The 23,901-nt window shown below is 38.5% G+C and overlaps 1 protein-coding gene across 2 annotated transcripts in view; it reads left to right on the forward strand.

Moving 5' to 3' along the window:
* Tshr (thyroid stimulating hormone receptor) overlaps window positions 1-23,901 on the forward strand; it is a 144,003-nt gene that overhangs the window by 97,602 nt on the left and 22,500 nt on the right. Inside the window, exons 7-8 of one of the 2 annotated variants that reach the window (XM_010616243.2) lie at window positions 576-644; window positions 16,929-17,006. In XM_010616243.2, the coding sequence (XP_010614545.1) occupies window positions 576-644; window positions 16,929-17,006 (147 nt within the window). The remainder of the gene's footprint in view (window positions 1-575; window positions 645-16,928; window positions 17,007-23,901) is intronic. The other variant, XM_033766893.1, reaches the window with a different exon arrangement.

Consider the following 23,901-nt stretch of genomic DNA (forward strand, 5'->3'; position numbering starts at 1 on the left):
TTAAAATGTCCACAAAAGGGTATGGTCTATCTACTTTCTTAGATGAAGTTTCATTTAATTTAGCCCACAAGCATTAAGTATTTAACCTAAAATCAATTCAGGATAATATATAAAAGCAAAATAACATTTTAAATAGAAAATTTCTGCATCCAAATGAATGTCTTTCAAAGTGTTCATCTTAAGAAACTGCAGTTATACCTTCATGAATGACAGCGGGTTAACTACCATCCAAGATCCCTTTTTCTGGATGCATATTTTTTAAAAATCTGTTGGCAGGTCTGTGTTCTTCATAGTAAATCTGCTTCTGAAGAAAAGGCTTCCTTACTAGCATCAAATCCTGAAGAATGGGAATTTAAATTGGAAACTATTATCATGTCCCAAACAAAGGAACACTGTAAAATTTTCTTGTGGGGTACATGTGTGAGACCTGTGAAACTATGCACCTTTCTGACACTGAAGACATGATGCCTAACCACTTTTAAAAAAGGGCTAGCATCACCTTTGTATATCACTGATCTCTCTCTCTCTCTCTCTCTCTCTCTCTCTCTCTCGCTCTCTTTCTGTATTGATTATAGGAAACTATACAACAATGGCTTTACTTCAGTCCAAGGACATGCTTTCAATGGAACAAAGCTGGATGCTGTGTAAGTCAAGGGTAGCCTTGGAAACTGTCACCCTCCCTACACACTTTCCAAAGCGTTAGAGTATCATGTTCTCAATTGTCTTGTTGGCACGGAGGGCGGGCATCATTAGGGTTGATTTCAGTCATTTTAAAAAATACGTAATCATAGGGGAAATTATAAAGGAGTCTATAGAGTAGCATGAATTCTTATGCATCAAATCTATTTACAGAATTGCCAAGACCACTTTTCCATCTTAACTTTGTCATACCAATTAATCTCACACTTCTTACCATAATTATCAAACACCTACAATGTGCTAGGAACTGTGCCGTCCACTGGCAATGCAAAGATAAACAAAAGCGATGTGCTCCCTGCCCACAATGAACATAAGATTCTTGTAGAGTCAACCCAAGGGAAGCAATATCAAAGATCAAAGGGCATTATGGAGGAATGTAAACCCAATTCAAAATAACAAAATGTTAAATATCAAAGAACTCTGGCCTCCTTGCTTAGAGATATAAGCATGATTTTCTCTGGATTTATCTCATGTTTTTTCAGTTAGTAGCATTTAATTTTAATATTACATGAATCTCACCAAATATTTTCCTCTTTGATTCAACTGTTTGTAGAAAGACTTGAACCTTAGGGAAATGGTCTTCTTGATTCAAAATTTCTATGAATAGAGTATAGGAACCTCCTAAAGTAAAACACTTTGCAGCTACTTCACGTATACAGATTTCAGAAGACTATCATGCTGTTCTAGGTGTTGGGAGGCATCCAGAGGTTAGCACTGAGGCAACAGAGAACCACATTAACAAGGGGAGGGGGAGGGATAGTAAAGAAACTCTCAACTAGGGGACCAGAGCTGAGAATGCAACTCCTGAATTCACTGTATCCTGCTGATTCTTGATGGAACCAAAACTGTTTTTCTGGAAGCTGTATGAGTAAAAAGATCCAAAAATATTGGAGAGATGGCAATCCATTCTTCAAATTTTTATAAGCAAAGGATTTTAAATTACCACCAAAATAATGAGCTATGCCTCAAACTATTTGCTTCTCTACCTTGCCATATTTAGTTATTGGAAAGTATGGTCCTCAAACATTCTCAGTTATCCTCAAGTAAAGAGATTTAGAGTATACAACACAGATAAACTTTGATGGATACACAGCAGTGGTCTTAAATATTGGCCAGAAATTGGAATCACCTGAGGCATTTTGAAAGCACTCCCGGCTAGGTTTTGCCAACAGAAATTCTGGATGTAGCCAAGGCAATGGAGATTTTAAAATCTTCCCAGGTGAGTCCAAGGTGACATGGAGCCAGAGTTAAGAACCACTTCTGTGGAATATGTTATCAATCATCTTGTCCACTTTTCACATTTTACATAAGAAGAGAATAAAGCCCAAAGAGGACGCATGATTTTTTTTAACATGGCTTTTGAAATTGGAAGGAGCACGCTTGTGACTGAGCCAGTGGTGGGCCTTAGATCCCTTTGTTCAGCATTATTCTCCCTGTCCTCTGCTGTAATTCATCACTACTGACTTCTCAGGCGGCACCAAAACACAGACACCCAGCTGCTCCAGCCATTGCTGCTTGTTTTTTAGCCTTGGAGAATATATAGGCTCCTTAGCTCAGTCCATCAAGAGTGTGAAACACTGAAGTTAAAATATCTGGCACCTACCAAGAAGGTCGTGCGGGAAAGAATTCAACCCAAACCTCCAGAACACAGCAGGAGTTTCAGACAATAATCACACCAAGAAAGCGTCATTGGTCAGCGAGAATCTGACTCTATCAATAGAGCAAGATCACCCACTCAGTAAGCTTCCAACTGAAGGTGAGGTGGGACAACTTGATGAAAAGTCTGGAATGATAAATGTTATCAAATTTAAAGAATTGAGCTTGAAGTTGGGCCACGTACATTGACCATTTGCTTCAAAACATTTACTCCTGATCACCATTTGTCTCTTGGTCATTTTTAGAGAACTCTGCGAAGAATTCAAGGGATTTTTCAAGAGGCTTCTTTTATAATCAGGAAACTCTACTGTGCTAAATGGATCTCAGCATACACCCTAACAGCCTATTATTTTTGAGATTTGGCCATAAAGTCAGCTACAGAATACTAAAAGGGTTTGGAAACATTTCCTATTGAAGAGATGGAAAAACTAACAAGGAAACAATAATCTCAGTCCCAGCTCCTCCCTAGACTTCACGATAAAAGAACAAATTGGAGGAGAGAAAGCACTTCCCAAATTATGTTCCTTGAATTCTCTTTCCATGGTAAGCTAATGATTGTTACTTTAAAGAAGCAACTTGATCTTGCAAATGTGAAAAAAGTACATAGGTAGATCTTTCTGGTCTTTCAGTAGACCAATCTGAATTCAGTGTCTAAAAGAGGGCTATAAAGTGTGCAGAGCTTCTCACGTAGCTCTTGGTTTCAATTACATTGCTTTTGCCACGATGATACACAGAACATTTTTAGGGGAATTCTTACTCTAGGAGAAAGAAAAAAAAAGGCATTTTCTAGTCTCAATACAGAATATTCTACTTCTGGTCAACAAAATGTAAGAGAATTTTTTTCTTTATCAACAACCAAATTCTGCAGCAGATGATAACAGGATATTCTATCAATTTATTTCAATTCTAACACTGTCTACCTAAAGATAGTGTCAGATCCTGCAGATTAAGTAATCCCACAGGCCACCCCCACTTCAGATGCCATTCACAAGCCCCTGCTTATGTCCTGTGTTTCTGTCCAACCAGCAACCCACTGAGTATTCCAATTCTTTTCCATTCGACTAATTTGCCAGATCAACTCACATAAGTTAGGGACACACTTTACTTTGCTAAAGATATTGAAAGGACCATCCAGGTGCTGATGTGTAAGGCAAGGCACATGAAAAGTGCAGAACGTCCATACCTTCTCTGGGCATGCCTCTCTCCAGGAACCTCCATGTATTCAGCTCTCTGGAAGTTCAACAAAACCATGTACTTTGCGGGTGGAAATGGCTCATTACAGAGGCATGGTTGCTTACATCATTGGCCACTGGTGACCAACTCAATTTTCAGCCCCTCTTTTCTCTTCCAGAGGTTGGGCGGGGGATGAAACTAAAAGTCCTGAGTCTCTGATAATGCCATTATCTTTTTGGTGACCAGTCCCTGTCCTGAAGCCAATTACCAGTCAGCTCATTAGCATGCAAAAGACACTCTTATCACTTAGGAGATTCCACGGGGTTTAGGAGCACTGTGCCACAAAGCAGGGATCAAGACCCATGTCACACTACGGAAGAAGACTCTTTCAATGCACGATCTCATTAGAAGGCAGGTAAATTTAACAAGGTGTGTTCTAGAGGCAGCCTGCAGAGAAAAGTCTAACTAGTAAACGTTTCAGATTATCTGATAGCCTTCTGAAATTAAACCTAGGAGAGAGTATGCAGAGGGAGTCTGTCTTCCCACCAGATTTCTCCTCAGATCATATTTTGAGCTCTGTAAGAGGGTTGGCTGATGAATTGACAATGAATTTTAATTCACTGCTACCTTTATTTAGTCTGTTTTAGCCACTGAAACTATCCTTTGAAACAAAAGAGAGAAATCAGCATACCATTTTCAAAATTCTCAACCTTTCACGTTAAATATTAAAATTACTTGGAACAGTCAAACAAATGTGACAAACATTTCTTAGCTAACAGCCCTTTGTTTCCTGATTTTTAAAAGTCCAGATTAGAGGTCAGCAATCTTTCTGGAAAAGGCCCAGAGAACAAATATTTTGGGCTTTGAGGAATAAATGGTCTCAGGTGCCCCTACTCAACTCTACCATTACAGTATAAACGTGGCAATAGTCAATACAGAAACAAATGAATGTGGCTATGTTGCATTAAAACCTTATTTACAAAAGTGGGTGAAAGGCAGTGTTTGACTGGAGAGTCAGAGTTTACGGATCCTTTGGGCTAGGTGAAGGCAATCAGTGAAGACGTAATGCCATCTGTGTCTCAATTCCCAGGAAAAGTTAAAAGGCAACCATGAGATAAGAAGAATCTGAGGCTGGAGGGGAAGCTCAGTGGTAGAGCAGCTGCCTAACATGTGCACTGGCTTCAATCCCCAGTACCGCACACAAAAAATTATCTAGATAAAAATATTTCAGGGTTAGGAAGTTCAGATCCAATCATAACAGAAAACGAAGATCTCGTTTTTCAATCAGTATTGTGAATCCACCTGGAAACTCTGCCCCTGTTATAAAACAATGTTCCATCTAATCATGATTCTACCCTAAGTTTCTGATACCTGGTGGGCAGGAACTTACTCTTTCCTAGATTTAACCACATCAGTAAAATAAGTATGTGATCAAGCTAGTAGTCATTATAAGGAGCACTACAGCCGAAGGGAGACAAGGCCTGGGTTGTGTGTAAAGGAGATAGAGGTCAGGTTTCCACAGAATGAAATAGTACATTCACTTTGTGTTTTGAACATAGAGCTGCTGCTTCTGGTCTATAATGCTTGTTGTGATCTCAAACTGAAGTAAACCCATCAATGTTCTATAGAGCTCAGGGATGGTACAAAGAAACTTGGCGATTTGGTGTTTTATCCAGAAGTGTTCAGATATTTGTAGGTTTTACTGGTGATGGAGGTATGCGCTTGTAATCTCAGCTAGTCAGAAGGCTAAGACAAGAAGATCACACATTAAAGCCAACCTGGGCAACTTAGCAAGACTCTGTCCCAAAATAATATATATGTAGATTGCAATTTGGGGCTGGGGTTGAGACAGGGTCTCACTATGTAGTTGAAACTGACCTGGAACTCACTATGTAGCCCAGGCTGGTCTCGAAGTCACTGTGATCCTCATGCTTCAGCCTCCCCAGTGCTGGGATTACGGGCGTGTGCCACTACACCCGGCTGTTGATTGTAATTTAATTTGGATGTATTATCTAAAAAAGCAATCATTCCCTATGATCTACCTCATTCCAATTTGCTGAAATTAGCATGTTTGACCTGAATTACACCCATATTTTATTGTAATTGAGTAATACTATCACAGCCAAGTTGGACAAATTCCATGCTAAGTATAAGCACTGAAACCTCAGCAGCAATTGAGTAATTAAAAATTTGTGAAAATCATGAGGTGGGTAAAAGCCCAGTGTCCTGTGATTTCTTATGTAGCCAAGCATGTTGTCATCACTCAGATATGAAATTAATAATAATACAAACATCCTTGCTCAACAGAAGTTGAACTGCACTTAGTCACAAATTAAGCCACATATTCTTGGAAACCTCTCTCTCTCTCTCTCTCTCTTTCTCTCTCTCTCTCTCCTTCTCTCCCTCCCCCCCTCTCTCCCCAATCTACATGGAATTATCTTGCTACATGAGTCTCTTTGTATTGTTATTGTCTAACTCCAGCAACACCATTTTGATGGGCTAAGAATCTAAGAAGACACTAACCATTATGAACAGAAAAGTCAACATAAATTAACATGGTAATTAGCATCACACATTACTATTAAGAGGTAAATCACCACATCCTGGAGCACTGTAAAAAGATGACAATGTAGAAGGTTATAGGATTAAGCAAGCTATTATTTTTCATGGGATAAATATTTGAACAGCTTGTAGGATGTTCTCCAAAGCTGGCCTTCCCCTCTGCCTATTTCAATCTTGAGCTCTTTCTCACCTGTTATGTTCATTTTTGCAACCAAATGGATTCCCATGGAGTAACTTAGCTTCTCTTCAGAATCATTTGAGGGCTGGGCAGGGATCCCTATAATTTTCAATAACCAGAGATATGGGAAAGAAGTACAGTTCCTGGCAGACATGTTCCCTTGTGAGTCTCACAACTTAACCAGATGTCAACCCAACTTTGCTCTTGAGGGATAGTAGAGCTATGGGCTGAAATGCCATCTTGGAGCTGAAACATATCCTTAAACTCCTCAGAGAACAACTCCCCAGCAGCAATAACAAATTTCATCGCCATGATATCACACACCTCTCTTGAACACTGATCACTTCCTTATAAACAAGCATAGAGAGTGCCTCTGTCTTTGAGTTGTCCAGCAGCTAAGCTTTCATTTATTCATTCGGCAGTCTTTATTGAATGCTGCTATGTGCTAAGAGTGAGTTCAACAGAGACTGTACACACACAGTGTGTGCACCCTCACATATGCACGCACGTGCACACAAACACACAGTACACACTGAGTTTGTCAGTTGAATATTTTTCCCAGCTTATTCCTAACCACTTTCATTCCCCCGACTACAATGCTCTTGCCTTATTATTATGAGATGCACAATCTTAACTCAAAGCATGTCTTGTTTAATCCATGTGTGGAAACTCTGACATCTCTTTTCTAGGAAGGACTTCATCACATTGAACAGGTTCTCAAAGAGGCATAACCTCTCAAACTGAAGATGCATTGAACTCACCTAATTTTTAAAGGAAATGTCAGTTCTTTTCACATAAATTTTCCCATTATTTACATTTAAAAGTCTTGACTTTCAAGAAGTCTTTCTTTCACATTTTAGTACAAATTTTTCTACACTCTTTTAAGCTCATTTGTGTTCATCTCCTTGTGATGAATAGTTTAAATTTTCACCCCTCTACAAAATAATTGTCTAGAATAGGTTCTCATCGGGATTTTTGATTGACTTATCCAAGCGAGTTCAAAGAATATGTACTCCCAAAGACTGAGGAAAGGTCACAGTCAAGGACTCAGTTTAACTAAACTGACATTCCCAGAAAAACGTTGTCATAATAGACCTGGTGAAAGCACTTTCTTCCTGGATGTTAATGCTTCCACACTCACATTTCCTCACCCAAATCCCAGCTTCAGATGAAAGGAGGAAGGAGAAACCTAAATGCCAAGTTAAAAGGTAAATGAAACGACCCTGAAAACTACAAAAGGCAGAGTGATTTTATTTCTAAGCACCTAATTATCGGGAGGAGGTTAAGTACCTAAACAACTGTGCTGGTTTTTGAGAACACAGCCTCTTGCAAGGTCAGTGCACCTCTGTTCAAGTTGGCCGCACCTTCTCTTCGTCCTCCTCCTCCCCACTCCTGGACTCTGGCTAACTTTCCCAGTTTGAAGTCTTCTGCAGTGTTTCTGGTAAACTGCAAGGCTTATCAACCACTCTCCTTATCCTCAAGGGTGTATTGAATATCAAATGAAAACACTGTAGAATTGGACTAGCAATAATTTAGTTCTATAATAATTTCTAATGATGAGAGCAAGCTCATTTCCACTTGCAGGAGTTGGAGATGAAGAAGAAAAACTGAGATGAACTTACCAGCTCTGTACTTGATTTTCAAGAGTTTGGGAACAGAATGTGATCTGTAAGCTGCATGTTCCAAAGAACACAAAAAGAGCTGCAAGCCAATGTGACCCTTATGCTGAGCTTAGTCATCCTTTTTACAAAACTGTGCTGTTAAAAGATTTTTCTCCCCAGTTGTCTCCAAAGCAGCTCTTGAGAATTTCAGCTACCAAAAGATTTTCATGAAAATAATGGGTTGAAGGAATCTCACTATGGGGACGGTGACTGGAGCCTTATATGACAACAATCTATGGGGAAAGCACAGATTGTATGATGTGGAATCCTAGTGACCCTTTGAATTTATATAATATTGACTATCTCTATGTCAGGCTTTAACAAAGCCTTGTGCTACTTTGGATCTGGGATGTGCCCCAAAGGTCTGTATGTTAAAGGTCTGGTCCCCAACTTGGTGCTATTGGAGGTAGGATCTAATACAAGGAAGTTAGGTTATTGGATGTATATCCTTGAAGATGATATTGGCACCCCAGGCACTTTTTACTCTCTCTTGGCTTCCCAGGCATGACAAGATAAGCAACATCTCTGTTAGTATGAGCTCCTGCCATAATATACTGCCTCACCACATGTCCAAAAGCAATGGAACCAAATGATCATGGATGAAAACCTCCTAAACTGTGAGCCACAATAAACCTTTTCTCTTCTTAAATTGATTATCTGATCTATTTTGTTGTAATAACAAAAGCTAACTAATGCACCTTGTAAGCCGAGTGTCTAGCCACTACCTGAAGAGGCCATGTTAGGACCATCTTCTTAAAAACCAGTTGCTTCAATAATCACTGTCATCAAGAACGTCAATATTGGCCAATCAACCATACCATGCACTAAGTTATTAAAGCCATCATGTGTATCATCCTCAGAGCTTGACATTGCACACCTCACTATCTCACAGGAAAAATGTATTGATTTATATATATTCTCATTCACAATTTCCATCCATGAAATGGTGATAGAGGCACTGAACTTGGCACTGGGTATGCAGCACTGAAAAAGATGGAACTTTCATTCTGGTTGGGAAGACAGTAAACAAGTGAAAAAAAACAAACAAATAATTACAAATTTTGACAATTCTGTTAAAGAAATCATAAAGAAAGAAACTGGTAATGGCTGAGTTAGATTAAGTATTTGTCAACCCCTATTTAACAAAAAAATTAAATTTTAAAATGGATACCAATGAGTAAGATCTCAGTACTTGTCATGTGAAGTCCCAGTTCTGTCATTTGATTCATCCTTCACCCTATGCATAAGTGGAAGATGTCTCTAGCATCCATGGTTGATAAAATTCTTATTGCTCTCACTCCTGCAGCAAATCCCACCTGGATACCATTAAAGAGAGGAATATTCCTCTGTGAGGGTCCTAAAAAGTCCTCACATCACACTTATTAACTATCATTCATAAGAATTTTCTATCCTAAGCTAGATATGGTGGATCACACTTGTAATGTCAGCATTCTGGGAGGCTGAAGTAGGAGGATAGCAGGTTCCAGCCCAGCTAGGACAATTTCATAAGTCATTGTCTCAAAAAATATTTTTCAGGAGAAGGGGGTAAAAGGAGGGCAGGGACAAGGGGAAAAAATGAGAACCTAGACCTGCCATGTTAAGGTACAAGATCCCAACGATGAGTGTAACTGTACAGTACAGTTACACTCATCGTTGGGATCTTGTACCTTAACATGATGTATCTTGATTCTTATTTTTTCCCCATACCCCTACCCTCCCTTCACCCCCTCCACCCTTCCCTATTTACAAAGAGTTTGTTTCCATTATTTCCTTTTCTCATATTTTTTCTTTTCCTTTCTTTCCTTTCCCCTACCTTTCCCACTTCTATACCTTTAGACCTTTTCTTCCTATTTCACATTTTTAATTATACAATTTGAACCTTATTTACACTTTTCATTTTTCACACCAGAGAAACTATCCAGTATTTACATATGTGTGTCCCATTTATTTCACTTAAGAGTATGGCCTCAATGTGCATCTATTTAGCTATAAATGTCTCTAGTTTATCATTCCTTATGGCTGAGTAGTACTCCATTTTATAGAAAAACCACATCTTCTTTATCCAGACTCCAGTTGATGGGCAATTAGGCTGTATGCAAGTTTCAGCTATTACAAACTGTGCTGCTCTAAACATGGGTGTGCATGTATCACTGTGATATGATTCTTCTAATTTTTTAGAAAGATACCCAGCAGAGGGATAGCTGGGTCAAATGGAATCTCTAATCCTAGTTCTTTGAGGTATCTTCATATTGATTTCCACAGTGGTTGCACCAGTCTGCACTCCCACCAACAATGAAGAAGGGTTCCTTTCTCCCCACAACCCTGCCAGCATTTGTTATTGGTTAATTTTTTCATAGCAGCCATTCTTTCTGAGGTGAGGTGGAATCACAGCGTTGTTTTCATTTGCATCTCTCAAATGATGTTGAACATTTTTTCATATGTTTATTTGCTGTTTTTACTTCTTTGTCTGAGAAATGTCTGTTCATTTCAGATGCCCAATGTTGAATCAGCTGGTGATATTTGTGTGTTGTGTGTGTGTGTGTGTGTGTGTGTGTGTGTGTGTGTGTGTGTGTGTTCTTTATATATTCTGGATAGTAAACTGGTAAAAATGTTTTCTCACATTGTAGATTGTCTCTTAGCTCTGTTGGTTTCTGTTGCAGTGCACAAGCTTTTTAATGAGATGAGATCCCAGTTGTTTATTCTTTGTGCTAGTTCCCATGCTGCTGAGGATTTGTTCATAGTATTTTCCTATGCCAGTGTCTTCAAGAGTTCTACCTAACTTGTCATCCAGCAAGTTTAATGTTTCTGTTACAATATTTAGATCTTTAATCCACTTTGATTTTAATTTAGCACCTGAGAAAGGATAGGGGTCTTGTTTTAGTGTTTGGCAGGTTGAAATCCAGTTTTTCCAACACAATTTATTGAAAATACTATCTTTCCTCCACTGAGGATGGTTGGCTCCTTTGTCAAAGATGAGATAACTGAGTATGTCTGGATATCTTGTTTCTGCATCTTCTAATCTATTCTACCAATCTGTTTGGATCTGTTACTTTGCCAGTGCCATGCTATTTTATCACGGTGGCTCTGTAGTATAGTTTCAAGTTGAGGATTGTGATACCCTCTGTCATGACTCTGTTGCCTAGAATTGCTTTTGCTATTCTAGATCTCTTTCTGATTCCAAATGAATTTTTAGAATTTTTTCTGTTGTTCTCTGAAATATACTGTTGAGATTTCAGTTGGGATCGCGGTGACTCTGTATAGCGGTTTTGGAAGTATGGCCATTTCACTATGTTGGTTCTTTCCATTTTCTTATATTCTCTTCGATCTCTCTTTTCAGAATGCTGTCATTTTCTGTGTAGAGGTCTTTTGCTTCTTTCATTAGATTGATTCCTAGATATTTCTTTTTTGTATACTATTGTAAAAGGAATTGTTTCCCTAATTTCTCTCTCAGTGAGTCTGTTATTTATGTACAAGAAGGCTATTGACTTTTGCGTGTTGACCTTGTATCCAGCTACTCTACTGAATCTGTCAATTAAGTCTACCAGACTTTTGGCAGAGCTTTTTGGGTCTTCTGTGTAGAGCATCATATCATCAGCAAATAATGACAGTTTAACTTCTTCCTTTCCTATCTTTATTCCTTTTATTTATTTCTCTTGTCTAACTGCTGCGGCAAATATTTCCAAAACATTATTGAACAGGAGTGATGATAGTGGACATCCTTGTCTTTTCCTAATTTTAGTGTAAAGGTTTTCTGTTTTTTACCATTTAGTATGATGTTGACTGTTGGTTTCTCATAGATAGCCTTTATCAAGTAGAGATAAAGATCATCTATTCCAATTTTCTGTAGAGTTTTTGTCATGAATAGGTGTTGAATTTTGTCAAATGCTTTTTCTATGTCTATTGAGATGATTGTATGGTTTTTGTCCTTGAGTCTGTTAATATAGTGTATTAAATTTATTGATTTACATATGTTTAAACTATCCTTGCATCCCTGGGATGAATCTGACTTGGTCGACATGGATGATCTTCTTGATGATCTTCTGTATTTTGTTTGCCAGGATCTGATTGAGGATTTTTACATCTACGTTCATTGAGAGATTGGCCTGTAGTTCTCTTTTTTGGATGGGTCTTTCCCTGGTTTTGAAATCAAAGTAACACTCATTTCCAGGAATTAATTTGGAAATATTGCTTCCCTTTCACTTTCATTGAAAAGTTTAAAGAGGAGTGGCAATAGTTCTTCTCTAAATGTCTTGTAGAATTTGGCAGTGAAGCCATCAGGACCTGGGCTTTTCTTTGTTGGTAAATTTTTAATTATGTTTTCAATGTTGCTGATTGTAATTGGGGTGTTTAGAATTTTTGTATCTTCTTTGCTCAACTTTGTTAATTCATATGTATCTGGGATTCTTTCCATTTCTTCTGTTTTCCATTTTATTAGAGTACAGGTTCTCAAAGTAGGTATTGATGATCCTCTGGATTTCTCCCAGATTTGTTGTGACTTCACTTTTTTGATTCCTAATTTTATGAATTTGAGCCTTTTCTTTTATTTTTTGATAAGGTTGGCTAAGGGTTTATCAGTTTCATTTATTCTTTCAAAAACCCAACTCTTGAATTCATTGATTTTTTTGTATTGTTCTCTTAGTCTCCACTGTTTTAATTTCTGCTCTGATCTTTATAATTTCCTCCCTTGTATGAGCTTTGGGTTTTTCTTGCTCTTCTTTTTCTAGGAGCTCAAGATTCAGCATTAGGTTGTTTATTTGAGCTTGCTCTGTTTTCCTAGTGTGGGCATTCACTTCTATGAATTTCCCTTGTAGAACTGTTTTCATTGTGTCCCACAGATCCCTGTATGCTGTATTGGCATTATCATTTAATTGTTGACACTGTCTAATTTCTTCTTTAATTTACTCTGTGACCCACTGGTTAAGGAGAGAGTCCTTCAATATCCATGTGTTTGTGAAATTCTTATGGTTTCTTATGCTATTGATCTCCACTTTAATTGCACTATGGTCCAATAATATACATGGAATAACTTCAGTTTGCATTTACTTAAACATGTTCTATAAGCTAGTATGTGGTCTATTTTGGAGAATGACCTGTGTGCAGCCCTTGTCTCAAAATTTAAAAAATAAAATAAAAAGGTCTGAGAATGTAGCTTAGTGTGAAGACCCCAGGCCCATTCCCCAGTACAGGAAAAGGGAGAGGGGGAGAAGAGAGAGATGGGGGGAGGGATAAAAAGAGGAGCAAGAGAAAGAGAAGGAGGGCACCAGGAAGGAAAAAAGAAAAAAGGAGAAAAATGAATGAATTTCCGTTTTGAAGGTAAAATTCCCTCAATTGTGAACTGTAATCAAAATATACAGTGAATGTTTAAATTTTTAAAAAACATTACAGTAAAAGGTACATTCATCCCCTCAGAATATTCTCCCTTGCTTTGAATACACTGATCCCGTCATCCTTGACACTTTCTGAAGCACCCCTGGAAGTCTTTATGAGGTGTGATTAAAAAAATACAGTGAATGTCTAGTAATTAGAAGTTCCATTTGACCTAGCTATCCCCTGCTGGGTGTCTTCCAAAAGAATTAATAGAATCATACCACAGCAATATATAGTGACACAGTTTGTAATAGCTGAAACAGCCCAATTACTCATCAACTGGAGACTGGATAAACATGTGGCTGTTTTATAAAATGGAGTACTACTCAGCCACAAAGAATGAGAAACTAGAGACATTTATAACTAAATGGTTGCCCATTGAGGCCACCCTCTTAAGTAAAATAAATAGAACACACATGTAAATACTGAATAGTTTCTCTGGTGTTAAAAACTGAAAGTATAAACAAGGATCAAAATGTGTAATAGATAATGTGAAATAGGAAGAAGAGTTCCAAAGGGGCAGGGGTGGGAGAATGGAAAGAAGGGAAAGGAACAAATATGAGAAAAAGAAAAAAATGGAAACAAAGTCTCTGTAAATAGGGAGGGGTGGAGGGGTTGAAGTGAGGGCAGAAGAATGGGGGGAATAAGAACCAAGATGGATTATGTGAAGGTTCAAACTCCCAATGATGAATGTCATCATATTGTGTGCCTAAGATGTACCGATTAACTTAATGAAAAAAATACAGTGTATGTGATTGCCAGGCGCCATTCAACAGAAAGACAGACTCATAAAAATATTAGGTCATAAAACTAAAATTGAAATGTATCAAAGATCTAAATATGAAGCAGAAGCACTAAATCTGCTGGAAGAGAGAATAGGTAGAATTCTTGAAGACACAGATGTAAGCAAAGACTTTATGAACAAAACCCCAGTCACACAGGAAAGATCAAAGAATCAACAACTGGGATCTCATCTTATTAAAAAGCTTTTCAACAGCAAAAGAAGCCATTGAATGAACAGACAACCCACAGAATGAAGAAAAAGTTTTGCCAACTGTTCCTCAGGCAAAGGGCTATCACCTAGAATATATAAAGAACTCAAAAAAACTGAAAGACCCAATCCAAAATGGGCATCTGAAATGAGCAGACATTTCTCAGACAAAAAAAGTACAAACAGTAAATAAACATATGAAAAATGTTCAATATTACTAGTCATTAAGAGATGCAAATTAAAACAACACTGAGATTTTATCTCACTCCAGAAAGAATGGCTATCACCAGAAATCAACCAATAATAAGTGCTGGTGGGGCTGTGGAGAAAAAGGAACCCTTCTCCAGTTAGTTGGTGTGTGGACTGGTGCAACTACTGTGGAAATCAGTATCCTCCAAAATAAAACTAGAGATTCCCTTTGACCCAGCTATTTCTCTTCTTGGTATCTTCCCAAAAGAATTAAAAGCATTCTACTACAGTAATATATGCACATCCATGCTATGGTGGCACAGTGTGTAAATAGCTCAGTTTTAGAAACAGCTCAAATCCCTATCAACCAGTGAATGGATATAAAGATGTGGGGTTTTTTCTTTCATGCAATGGAGTATTACTTTGCCATAGAGAAGGATAAAAGTTTGAGACATTTCTAGGTAAATAGATGCACCTTGCGACCATACTCTTAGTGACATAAGTTGGACACACATGTTCAAGTATCACATGGTTTCTCTGGTGTGAGAAACTGAAAGTGTAAATAAGGACCAAAATGTATAATAGATATTGTGAAATAGGAAGAAAATGTTCAACTGGGAAGGAGAAATATGGAACAAGGAGAGGAAAGGGAAGAAAAGGAAAAGGAAAAGAAGAGGACAGAAGAAAAAAGGAAACAACCCTTTTGTAAATAAGCGGGGAGGAAGGATTAAAGGAAGGGGAGGGAAATAGGAAAAAAGAAGATACATCACATGCAGGTACAAGTTCCATATGATAAATGTTATTAAGTATATCTAAAGTGTTCCAACAAAATTAATTTTTAAAATATTGCAGTGGATCTTTGACCGCTTTGTTCACCACATCTGGCAGTGTTTGACTTCTGGCTCTTTCCCAAAGTCGCAATGTGAAAGATCAGTGTTTAAAATCAGTTCAGGGTATCAAAGCACCACAAAAATGCAACAAAAGACACCGACAAAAAGGACTTGCAGAACCGCTTTGGAAAGTGCAAGAATAATGGGATAAGTGTGTTCAGAGCACGAGGGAGTGTTCCGAGGAGAATTGATGGCAATGTATCTCTTGCTGTAATGAAATTATTTAAATGTAAACACTCACAGTATTTTCAATTACATCAGATACTACAATGAAAGCATTATCTGTAACTAAGCAGAGCACCTTAGAATCTCTGTTGTTTTCATTTTGCATCGGCTCATGGTGCTTAATGTACTAGATATGCTGCGAGCTTTTTGTTGTGGTTTTGTGGTGCTGTGGATCCAACCCAGGACCATGCACATACAGGCGAGCGCTCTACCACTAAGCTACTTCCTCAGCTTGTGAATTATCTTTAACGTGTAAATTGGAATTATCTATAACAAATGTATATGTATTTTATTTATTAGTAGATAGTTTTGTTCTCTTGAAAAACTATGTCAGAGAGTGGGAGTTGCCAGTTTCAAAATCCTTGAAAGTTTTTATCTACTTGTATGAAATTTTGTTTCCGAACTACTTTGTAATTTATATTGCTTCAAAACTATAAAACTCTCAAATGCTCAGAATGTTTTCAAAATGGAAAGTTCAAGGTACCCATCAAATTCTTTCCACTGAATGTATACACTATAATTTTTTTTTTTGCCTGAACACTTCTCACTACCAAAAATAGTGTTTGTTGTCAGGTATAACACAGGTCATTCGACTCAATTTGAATTGCAAATAAAAATCAGATAACTCTTCAATATGCAAATGTTTCAAAAATTGCACAAGAAATGGTTATACTAAAAAATAATACACTGAAATTATACAGGTTATACAAATAATAAAATTTAAATTTAACTGGCATCCTGTATTTTTATTCGCTAAATTAGGCAACCCTGCTCAAAGACATAAATCTTTGATAGTCCTTCTCGTCATCTACCGCCCTCACCACTTCCATCCCTTTTCTGATTTAAACCCTGTCTTCAAACAAATGGGAATATCGATCAATACTGAGAAACAAAACGTTAAACCAGTTGGTATCGAATAGGATTAAAATAGAATCCACTGGCCAGAAAAATAAGAAATTTAGACAACATTGATAAGAAAATTTAGACAATATCAATGATACATATTAAAACATGTTGGGCCAGGGATTGAGCTCAGTGGTTCTGCCTCCTGCCTTGCAAGTGCAGGGTCCTGAGTTCGATTCCTGGTACCACAAAAATGTTCATTTTAAGACATCTGCCATAATTGTGAATATATCTTGCACAACTAGAACACAGAATGCTTTGAGTGCTTAAACTACAAAAAAAAAATGTATCTTCTAAATTCTTAAAAGCCAGTTATTAGCTAGGGAGACCATGTCCTTATTTTGATTTTGTATTTGTACTAATTTGGTATAATTGTTTAAACTCACTTGATATTCTCTTCTCCTCTCTCTCTCTCTCTCTCACTGTCTGTTTAGCTACCTGAACAAGAATAAATACCTGACAGTTATTGACAAAGATGCATTTGGAGGAGTATACAGTGGACCGACCCTACTGTGAGTAAAACATAAAAAGGAGTGTTTTAGTGGGTTTTTTTTACTTACAGTACTTTTGGAATAGAAGAGGAATAAAGCAGAGAAGCTGATGTTCCAAGGTAGAGAAACAATGCTCTTGTCTTAGGTAAAAGCCTCTGTTAATATTTTCTGCCTGGCTGTTCAAAGTATTTCCTGGAAGAAGGTTCTTGTTCTTTGAGACTCAGAGGGCTCCAAACCCTAGCAGGTTCTCTGATCCCTGGTCAGGCAGCTGCCTTGGCATGGATGTTCATGGGGGTTTCTGTGTGTGGAGCAGTAACTGTTGGCAAAATTCTGAGACACTCAAATATTCTGAGACACTCAAATAAGCTCTAGTATTTGCAGAGAAAAATAAACGTGCATGTGTACTGCACAATGCCTGGCGAATATAAGTGATAGCTTGATTCATATTGAGAAGAAGATGGGACATATGCACATTTTAAAACAGCTGAAGACATTTATTGCATCAGTAATCAAGTTCTATCAATTGTTTCCCTCCAGCCTGTGTTTTGTTTCCTGTACGAAGGACTGAACCCACGGTCTTTACATTGAATTACATTCCAGCCCCTTTTATTTTTAATGAGAGACAGGATCTCACTAAGATGCCCAGACTGGGCTCAAAATGGCAGTCCTCCAGCCTCAGCCTCCCAGAGTGCTGGGGTTACAGGTGTGCACCATCACATCTGGCCCCTCCAGCCTCTATTAGGACCACTATCCTCTCCATCCTCTTGATTTTGCCCTAGTTGAGCTTCTAGCTCAGTCCTTGCCAAAATGTAACACAGCACCAGGATGCACAAAACCATTCTTTAGGGACAAAAAGAAATTATTTATATTTATGTTCTTAAATAAAAACAAATTAAGATGTATTAATATGTTGTATGCAAATGACCAGAGGCCCTCAGGTGTCAGATAGTGAATAGACACATCCCTGGAGAAGAGTGGATGATCCACAGTCCTCAGATGTTGACGCCTTCGTATTTCATCATTTTGTTTTTTTCTGGTACCGGGGATTGAACTCAGGTCTTTATGCTTGAAAGGCAGGCAGCAGAACCACTGAGCTAAATCCCCAGCCCAACACCTTCATATTTCACATTTAACAATTTTGTCTCATTTTTAGATTAAATGTACCCAGTTAGTTGATTTAGTTGGTTTGTGGCCTTATTCTCTTAAAAATTGCTGTACCAGGGCCAGGGATTTAGCTCAGTGGCACCGCACCTGCCTCACAAGCTCAAGGTCCTGTGCTCAATCTCTGGCACACACACACAAAAAATTGCTGTACCGCATGGGGAGTCACTAGTAACTTGTAACTTGTGTTATGTGTCAACTTTTACTGTGCTAAGGCTCCACTGGTATTTGTTTTGAACCTAGAAGTCATCTTTATCTGCATTTTCTGGGTTGTTTGTTTGGTACTGGGGAACAAACTCAGGACCTTGTGCTAGCGAGGGAGGCAGGGATGGTGCCACTGAGCAAAATGGCCCTTTACCTGCATTTTCAAGGTAAAGGTGATAGCTCAACAATGAATGAGAGAAATTATTGCTTTTCTAAAGAAATTCATACTGGAGAAACCTTTGAGAAACAGGTATTTTGAAACATTCATGCATTATGTGATTTTCCCGTTATTAATAGTGAATGCCATAAAAGTTCTTTTTTCAAAAATCAGAAATAGAACTTAACTTTTAAAATCCTTCAAATTAAGTTTGTATGTGCTGAATGGTGCTCCCCAACACATATCCCCAGTCGAATTAAAGTGTTGAAGCCTAAGGTTAGGGTAGAATGTCAATTTTGGCCGACTTTGGGATCCACGACGAACACTGACAGGGCACACTTCCAACTGGGTCATGTGGGCACGGCCATGGGGTGTGTGTCTGGCGCCTTGTCTCTTCCTCTCCAGCACTGTTCCACTGCTCTGCTTTGTGACTGTAGCTTCGCTCCTCAAAACACTTCTACAATAATGTCTCTGCCGTGGAGCCAGCCAATAATGAAATAAAACCATATGCAAATTAAACATCTCCTTTAAATTGTGGGTCTTGGGTATTGTGTCTCAGGGACGAGAAAGCTAGTGCCAGAGAAGCAGGGTTGCTGTTATGAGTATACCTAACCCAATGCATGGCAACCTCAAGGGTACAAAAGTGTCAACCTTTCACTTGGGAGGAGCATCCTTGGAATCCCCTGCTCAAGAACCTTGTAGAGAATTAGTTCCCTGGGATTCATTTTGCTGTGCTTAGCAATCCAGACACTCCAAAGCTGCTGCAGCCATGGTCCCAGGGCACCTGGCTATTGCTTCTGCTGGGAGCAGACCTTGGCATTGGCCATGTGATGCTCGTTTTACCACGATGCACAATGCAAGAGTTTTGGGGTCAGGGAGACATCCACCAATATTTCAAAGGAAGGCTTGCAAAGCCAGGAAATGAGCTCCCAAGGGAAGTTTGTGAAAGGGACGGAATGAAGCTAAAGTTGCAGTGGAGACCCAGGAAGTTGGAGATGTCCACAAATATGAAATTTCTGCCAAGGAAAGCTGTAAGGCATGAAGGGAACCAGCCAAGAGAGAGGCCGTGTGAGCTGCAATCAAAACCAGCATAGGACCAGGTGTGGTGGCGCACACCTGTAATCCCAGCACTCGGGAGGCTGAGGCAGGAGGATCGCTATGAGTTCGAGACCAGCCTGGACTACACAGTGAGTTCCAGGTCAGTCTCAACTACATAGCGAGACCCTGTCTCAAGAAAAAAAAAAAAAACAGCATAGGGATGGGTCTAATCAAGCCCCTAGGAACTTACATCTCACCTTCATGGGCCCCAAAGGCCAAATTAGGAGGTACTTGATTTAATGTTTGCCTGTTGGGTTTCAGTCTAACTTTGATCCAATTCATTTTTATCCCCCTAATCTTCGCTTTTAGAATAGGAATTTTACCTTGTGCCATTGTACCTTGGGTTTGGGTAATTTATTTTTCATTTTTAAAGAGATTCATAGCCAAGACTTTGCCTTGAGTCTCAGAATATACTTGGACTTTTGAAAAATGTTGAGACTCTTGAGAATTTGGGGAAGGGGTTACTGCATTTCCAGCTGTACTTGAGGTAGATATCGTATGTTAGGCAGAACTAAAAACTTGCTATTGTCTTTCTTTTGAGATTAAGTATAGTTTATGGAGATGTATTTCGGTAGCAAATTGACAAGGACTGGGATGTGTGGTAAGGGTGGAGTTTCGATTTGGTTGGATCCACTCAGGGGATCCACTCCAGGGGATTGGTAAAGCGCACTTCCAGGTATATCTGGGTGGGCCATAGAGGCATGACGTAGTGATCTATGTCTTTGTTCCCCACCCCTTCCACTCTGGCACTGATCCACTGCTTTTCTACTACCAGGAACTAAGCACTTTTGCCTTTTCACACCCTTCTGCCATGAGGATTCTGCCTTGGAGCCAACTGATCAAGTGTTGAAAACATGAGCAAATTAAACATCTCCTCCTGTACATTGAAGGTGTTGGATATTGTGTCTCAGTAATCAGAAAGCTGACTAATACAATGGCTTAATGTCTAGTACCCTAGAATGTGGCTCTATTCGGTGATAAAGTCTTTGAAGAGGTAATTCGATTAAAATAAGGTTAATAGGCGGACTCAAATCCAATCTGACTAGTGTTCTAAAAGAAGAGAACATTAGAACACACAGAGAGATACCAGGCAGGCAAATCTACGAGGAAAATCCATGTGAGGAGAAGGTAACCATATGCAAGCCAAGGAGAGAGGCTTCAGGAGAAACCAGTTTGCTAATGCCTTGATCTAAGAATTGCAACATCCAGAATATTTTTGTTGCTTAAGATGCTCAGTTGGTAGAAGTTTTTATGATAAACATTACGGTTTATAGATAGATATCTCCCATGACCCTCATGTGCTCATAGGATAATGGGATTATGATGGTTTATAGCTGATTTACTATTAGGAAATAAGGTCTAGCCTGGAGAGGTGAGTCACTGAGGCCTGGAAGGGTTTATCTCCCTCCCTCGTTCCTCCCTTAGTCTGTCCCTGCTTCCTGTTTGTCATACTGTGAGCAGTTTTTTGCAGCTCTCCTCCACCATTCCTCTCGGCCATGCCACCCTGCAGTGGAGCCAACCAACTATGGACTGAAACCATAACAAACTGGGAACCAAAATCAACCTCTCTTTTCTTAAATTGTGTCTCAGCAACAAAGAAGATAGCAAAGACAGTAACTCTAGAAAAGTACTAGAGAGTTTCAGTGGGTTTAAAATCCATGCATAGAAAGTGTGAACATGAAACGCCTTCAGATTAGTTTGTAAAAACAAATGATTGACATCAGACAATATGAGTTTTGATAAAAGCGTGTACTTAATTATTGAAATGCATTGAAAACTGAGAATCTTAATTTAATAAGTGTACTTTCAGAAAAAATAGAAGATTCTTTCTCAAACATGAGTTAAAAGCATAAATTCCCAGTTGCAAAGAGTAGATGTAATCATGTAAATAAGGGATTCAAGTCCTTGAAGACCAAGAGAGAGTACTTGCATGGATGGGGCCAATAATAAGCAAGCTAATTCAAATCACAAAATGTAGGAAAGATTCTTCAGCAAATCTTAAGTATTCTGCAGGTAGGGGAGTAGGTGACACTGAAGTTGGAAATCTTTTAAAAGTTCACTTGTTCTTCTAGATTGCCAGTCTCATCTTGAACAGTCAAGCAACCACTTTCTTACACACACTAGAAGAGGAGAGCTTTCAGTTAAAATGTCATCAAAAAGGCTTAAGGATAATAGGCACAGTGAGGTCTGAAGTGAGACACTGTTTTTGAAAAGAGGTTGCTATGAAAATGTATATTCTAGCACATAAGATCAACAACTCCCCATTCCAATCAACTCATAAAATATGGCACCAGGCAGGAGATCGGAATTTGGGAGTGGCTGACAAGCGCAAAGAAAAGGAAAAACCTACAGAAATGATCACTGATAGTCTTCTAAATTTGCTGCAGGAAAGCTCATTAGCCAATAAGTCTACATACAGAACTTCTCAGGAGCCCCTTTCACAAATAAGAACAGACATCCCAGGATCACCAGATCTTGGAGGAAAGCCATTGACGTGAAAAATATGAATGTTTTGCAGTTTCAGTGTATAAATCTTTCACTTCCTTGGTTTAAATTTATTTCAAAGTATTTTTTGTTTTGTTTTTGCTACCAATATAAAATGGAAATATTTTATTTTTTCTCATAGGTCATTGTTAATATATAGAAATGCAACTGAATTTATGTCAATTTTGTCCTCCTCACACAATTTTACAGAATTCATTTATTAGTTCTAACAGGATTTTGGTGGAATTTTAGGGTATATAAGATTATATCACCTGCAAACAGAGACCATTTTTCTTTTCCTTCCCTACCTGAATAACCTTCTTTCCTTCTTTTCCTCCCTGATCTCCCCCTCCCCTCCCCGTCTCCCTCCCTCTCCCTCTCCGCCTCCCTCCCCTTCCTCTCCTGGGAATTGAACCCTGGGGCCTTGACAGTGAGTTATATCTCCAGCTCCTTTTATATTTTATTTTAAAACAGGGTCTCACAAAGTTTCCCAGGCTGGATTCAAACTTAGAGAGGAATAAAGATAGAGGAAGATACAAACAAAAACTCTAAAGTTATAACAAATATATTTCACATAAATTAAATAATTCCTTTTAGAGAAATATTAAAAAAATAAGAGATTTTGGAAATTTAAAATATGAGAGCCATGGCAAATAAAATAAGCAAGTTTTGTTTTAAAAGATAAAGTGGATAACATTTCTCAGAACAAAAAAAATATAGAAGAGAAAGAAGAAAAGATAAGAAAATCAGAAGTCTAAGCCACGTAGTCTATAATCTAATTAACAAAAGTTTTAGGAAGAAAAGCAAACACCATAAAAGTATGCAGTGACAGACCATTTCTCATAAATGAAGAAAATGAACTTTCAGAATTAAAAAGAAAATTACACACTACATATATGCCTGAAAAACAGAAAGCATGAAGGTACATGATGAGATATGAACATGCTGGGATAAAAAGAATGACCTAAAAGCATCTAAAGAGAAAAACCATGTTACTTATGAAGGCTAGAGAAGCAAAATGGCATCAGTCTTCTCAGCAGTGACATAAAAGGAGATGATAGGGAAACCCTTCAAATTCTGAGAAACAGTGATTTCCAAACTATTGGTCAAGTATGATCACGAATTATGGTATGTCAACTTGACCTGAGTAAGAATGGCCTAGCAGATTGGCGAACTCTGGATGTGTCTGTGGATGACTGACACAAAGGCCAAAAACTGAGGAGGGAAGACCCACCTAGGATGCAGACAGAAGACTCGCAACCAATAGGCTTGTATCCTGGAGGGAATAAAAAGGAAAACAAGAAGGAAGTCTTCCATTTTCTTTTTTAGAAAAGCCCAGTTATCACCATTGCCTTTGGATGTTTGTCTCCCTTTTCTTCAGGCTTCCAGGGCTGATTCTTTAGTCTTCCAACATAGACCCTTCAGTTTTCTGACACAGATTCTCACCAGACTACGTAGTGAGCTCCAGGACTTTGATCTTTGACAGGATCTAGCACACAAGTGGCCATTTTATATTCTTCTACCACTGATTCCACAGGTGGCTATTGTAAGCCTACCTTGTAAATCCTTTATAAAAATACTTAAAATCTGTTCCTCTAGTGAACTTTAACTGATGCATTAGGTATGATAAGAAAATAATTTTTGGACATTCAGAGTCTAGGAATATAATTGTTTTACTCATTCTTTCTTGAAGCATAAATCAGGAAAGAGAATAACGAGGAATTAAAAGACAGGGATCACCATGGAAAAAAATCTAACGGAATTCCCAAGATCACCACAAAGGAAGGTCCTAGGCTGCAACACCAGAGCTGA

Source organism: Fukomys damarensis, unplaced genomic scaffold (assembly GCF_012274545.1).
Source record: "Fukomys damarensis isolate Sample0158 unplaced genomic scaffold, DMR_v1.0_HiC HiC_scaffold_21, whole genome shotgun sequence".
Taxonomy (NCBI): domain Eukaryota; kingdom Metazoa; phylum Chordata; class Mammalia; order Rodentia; family Bathyergidae; genus Fukomys; species Fukomys damarensis.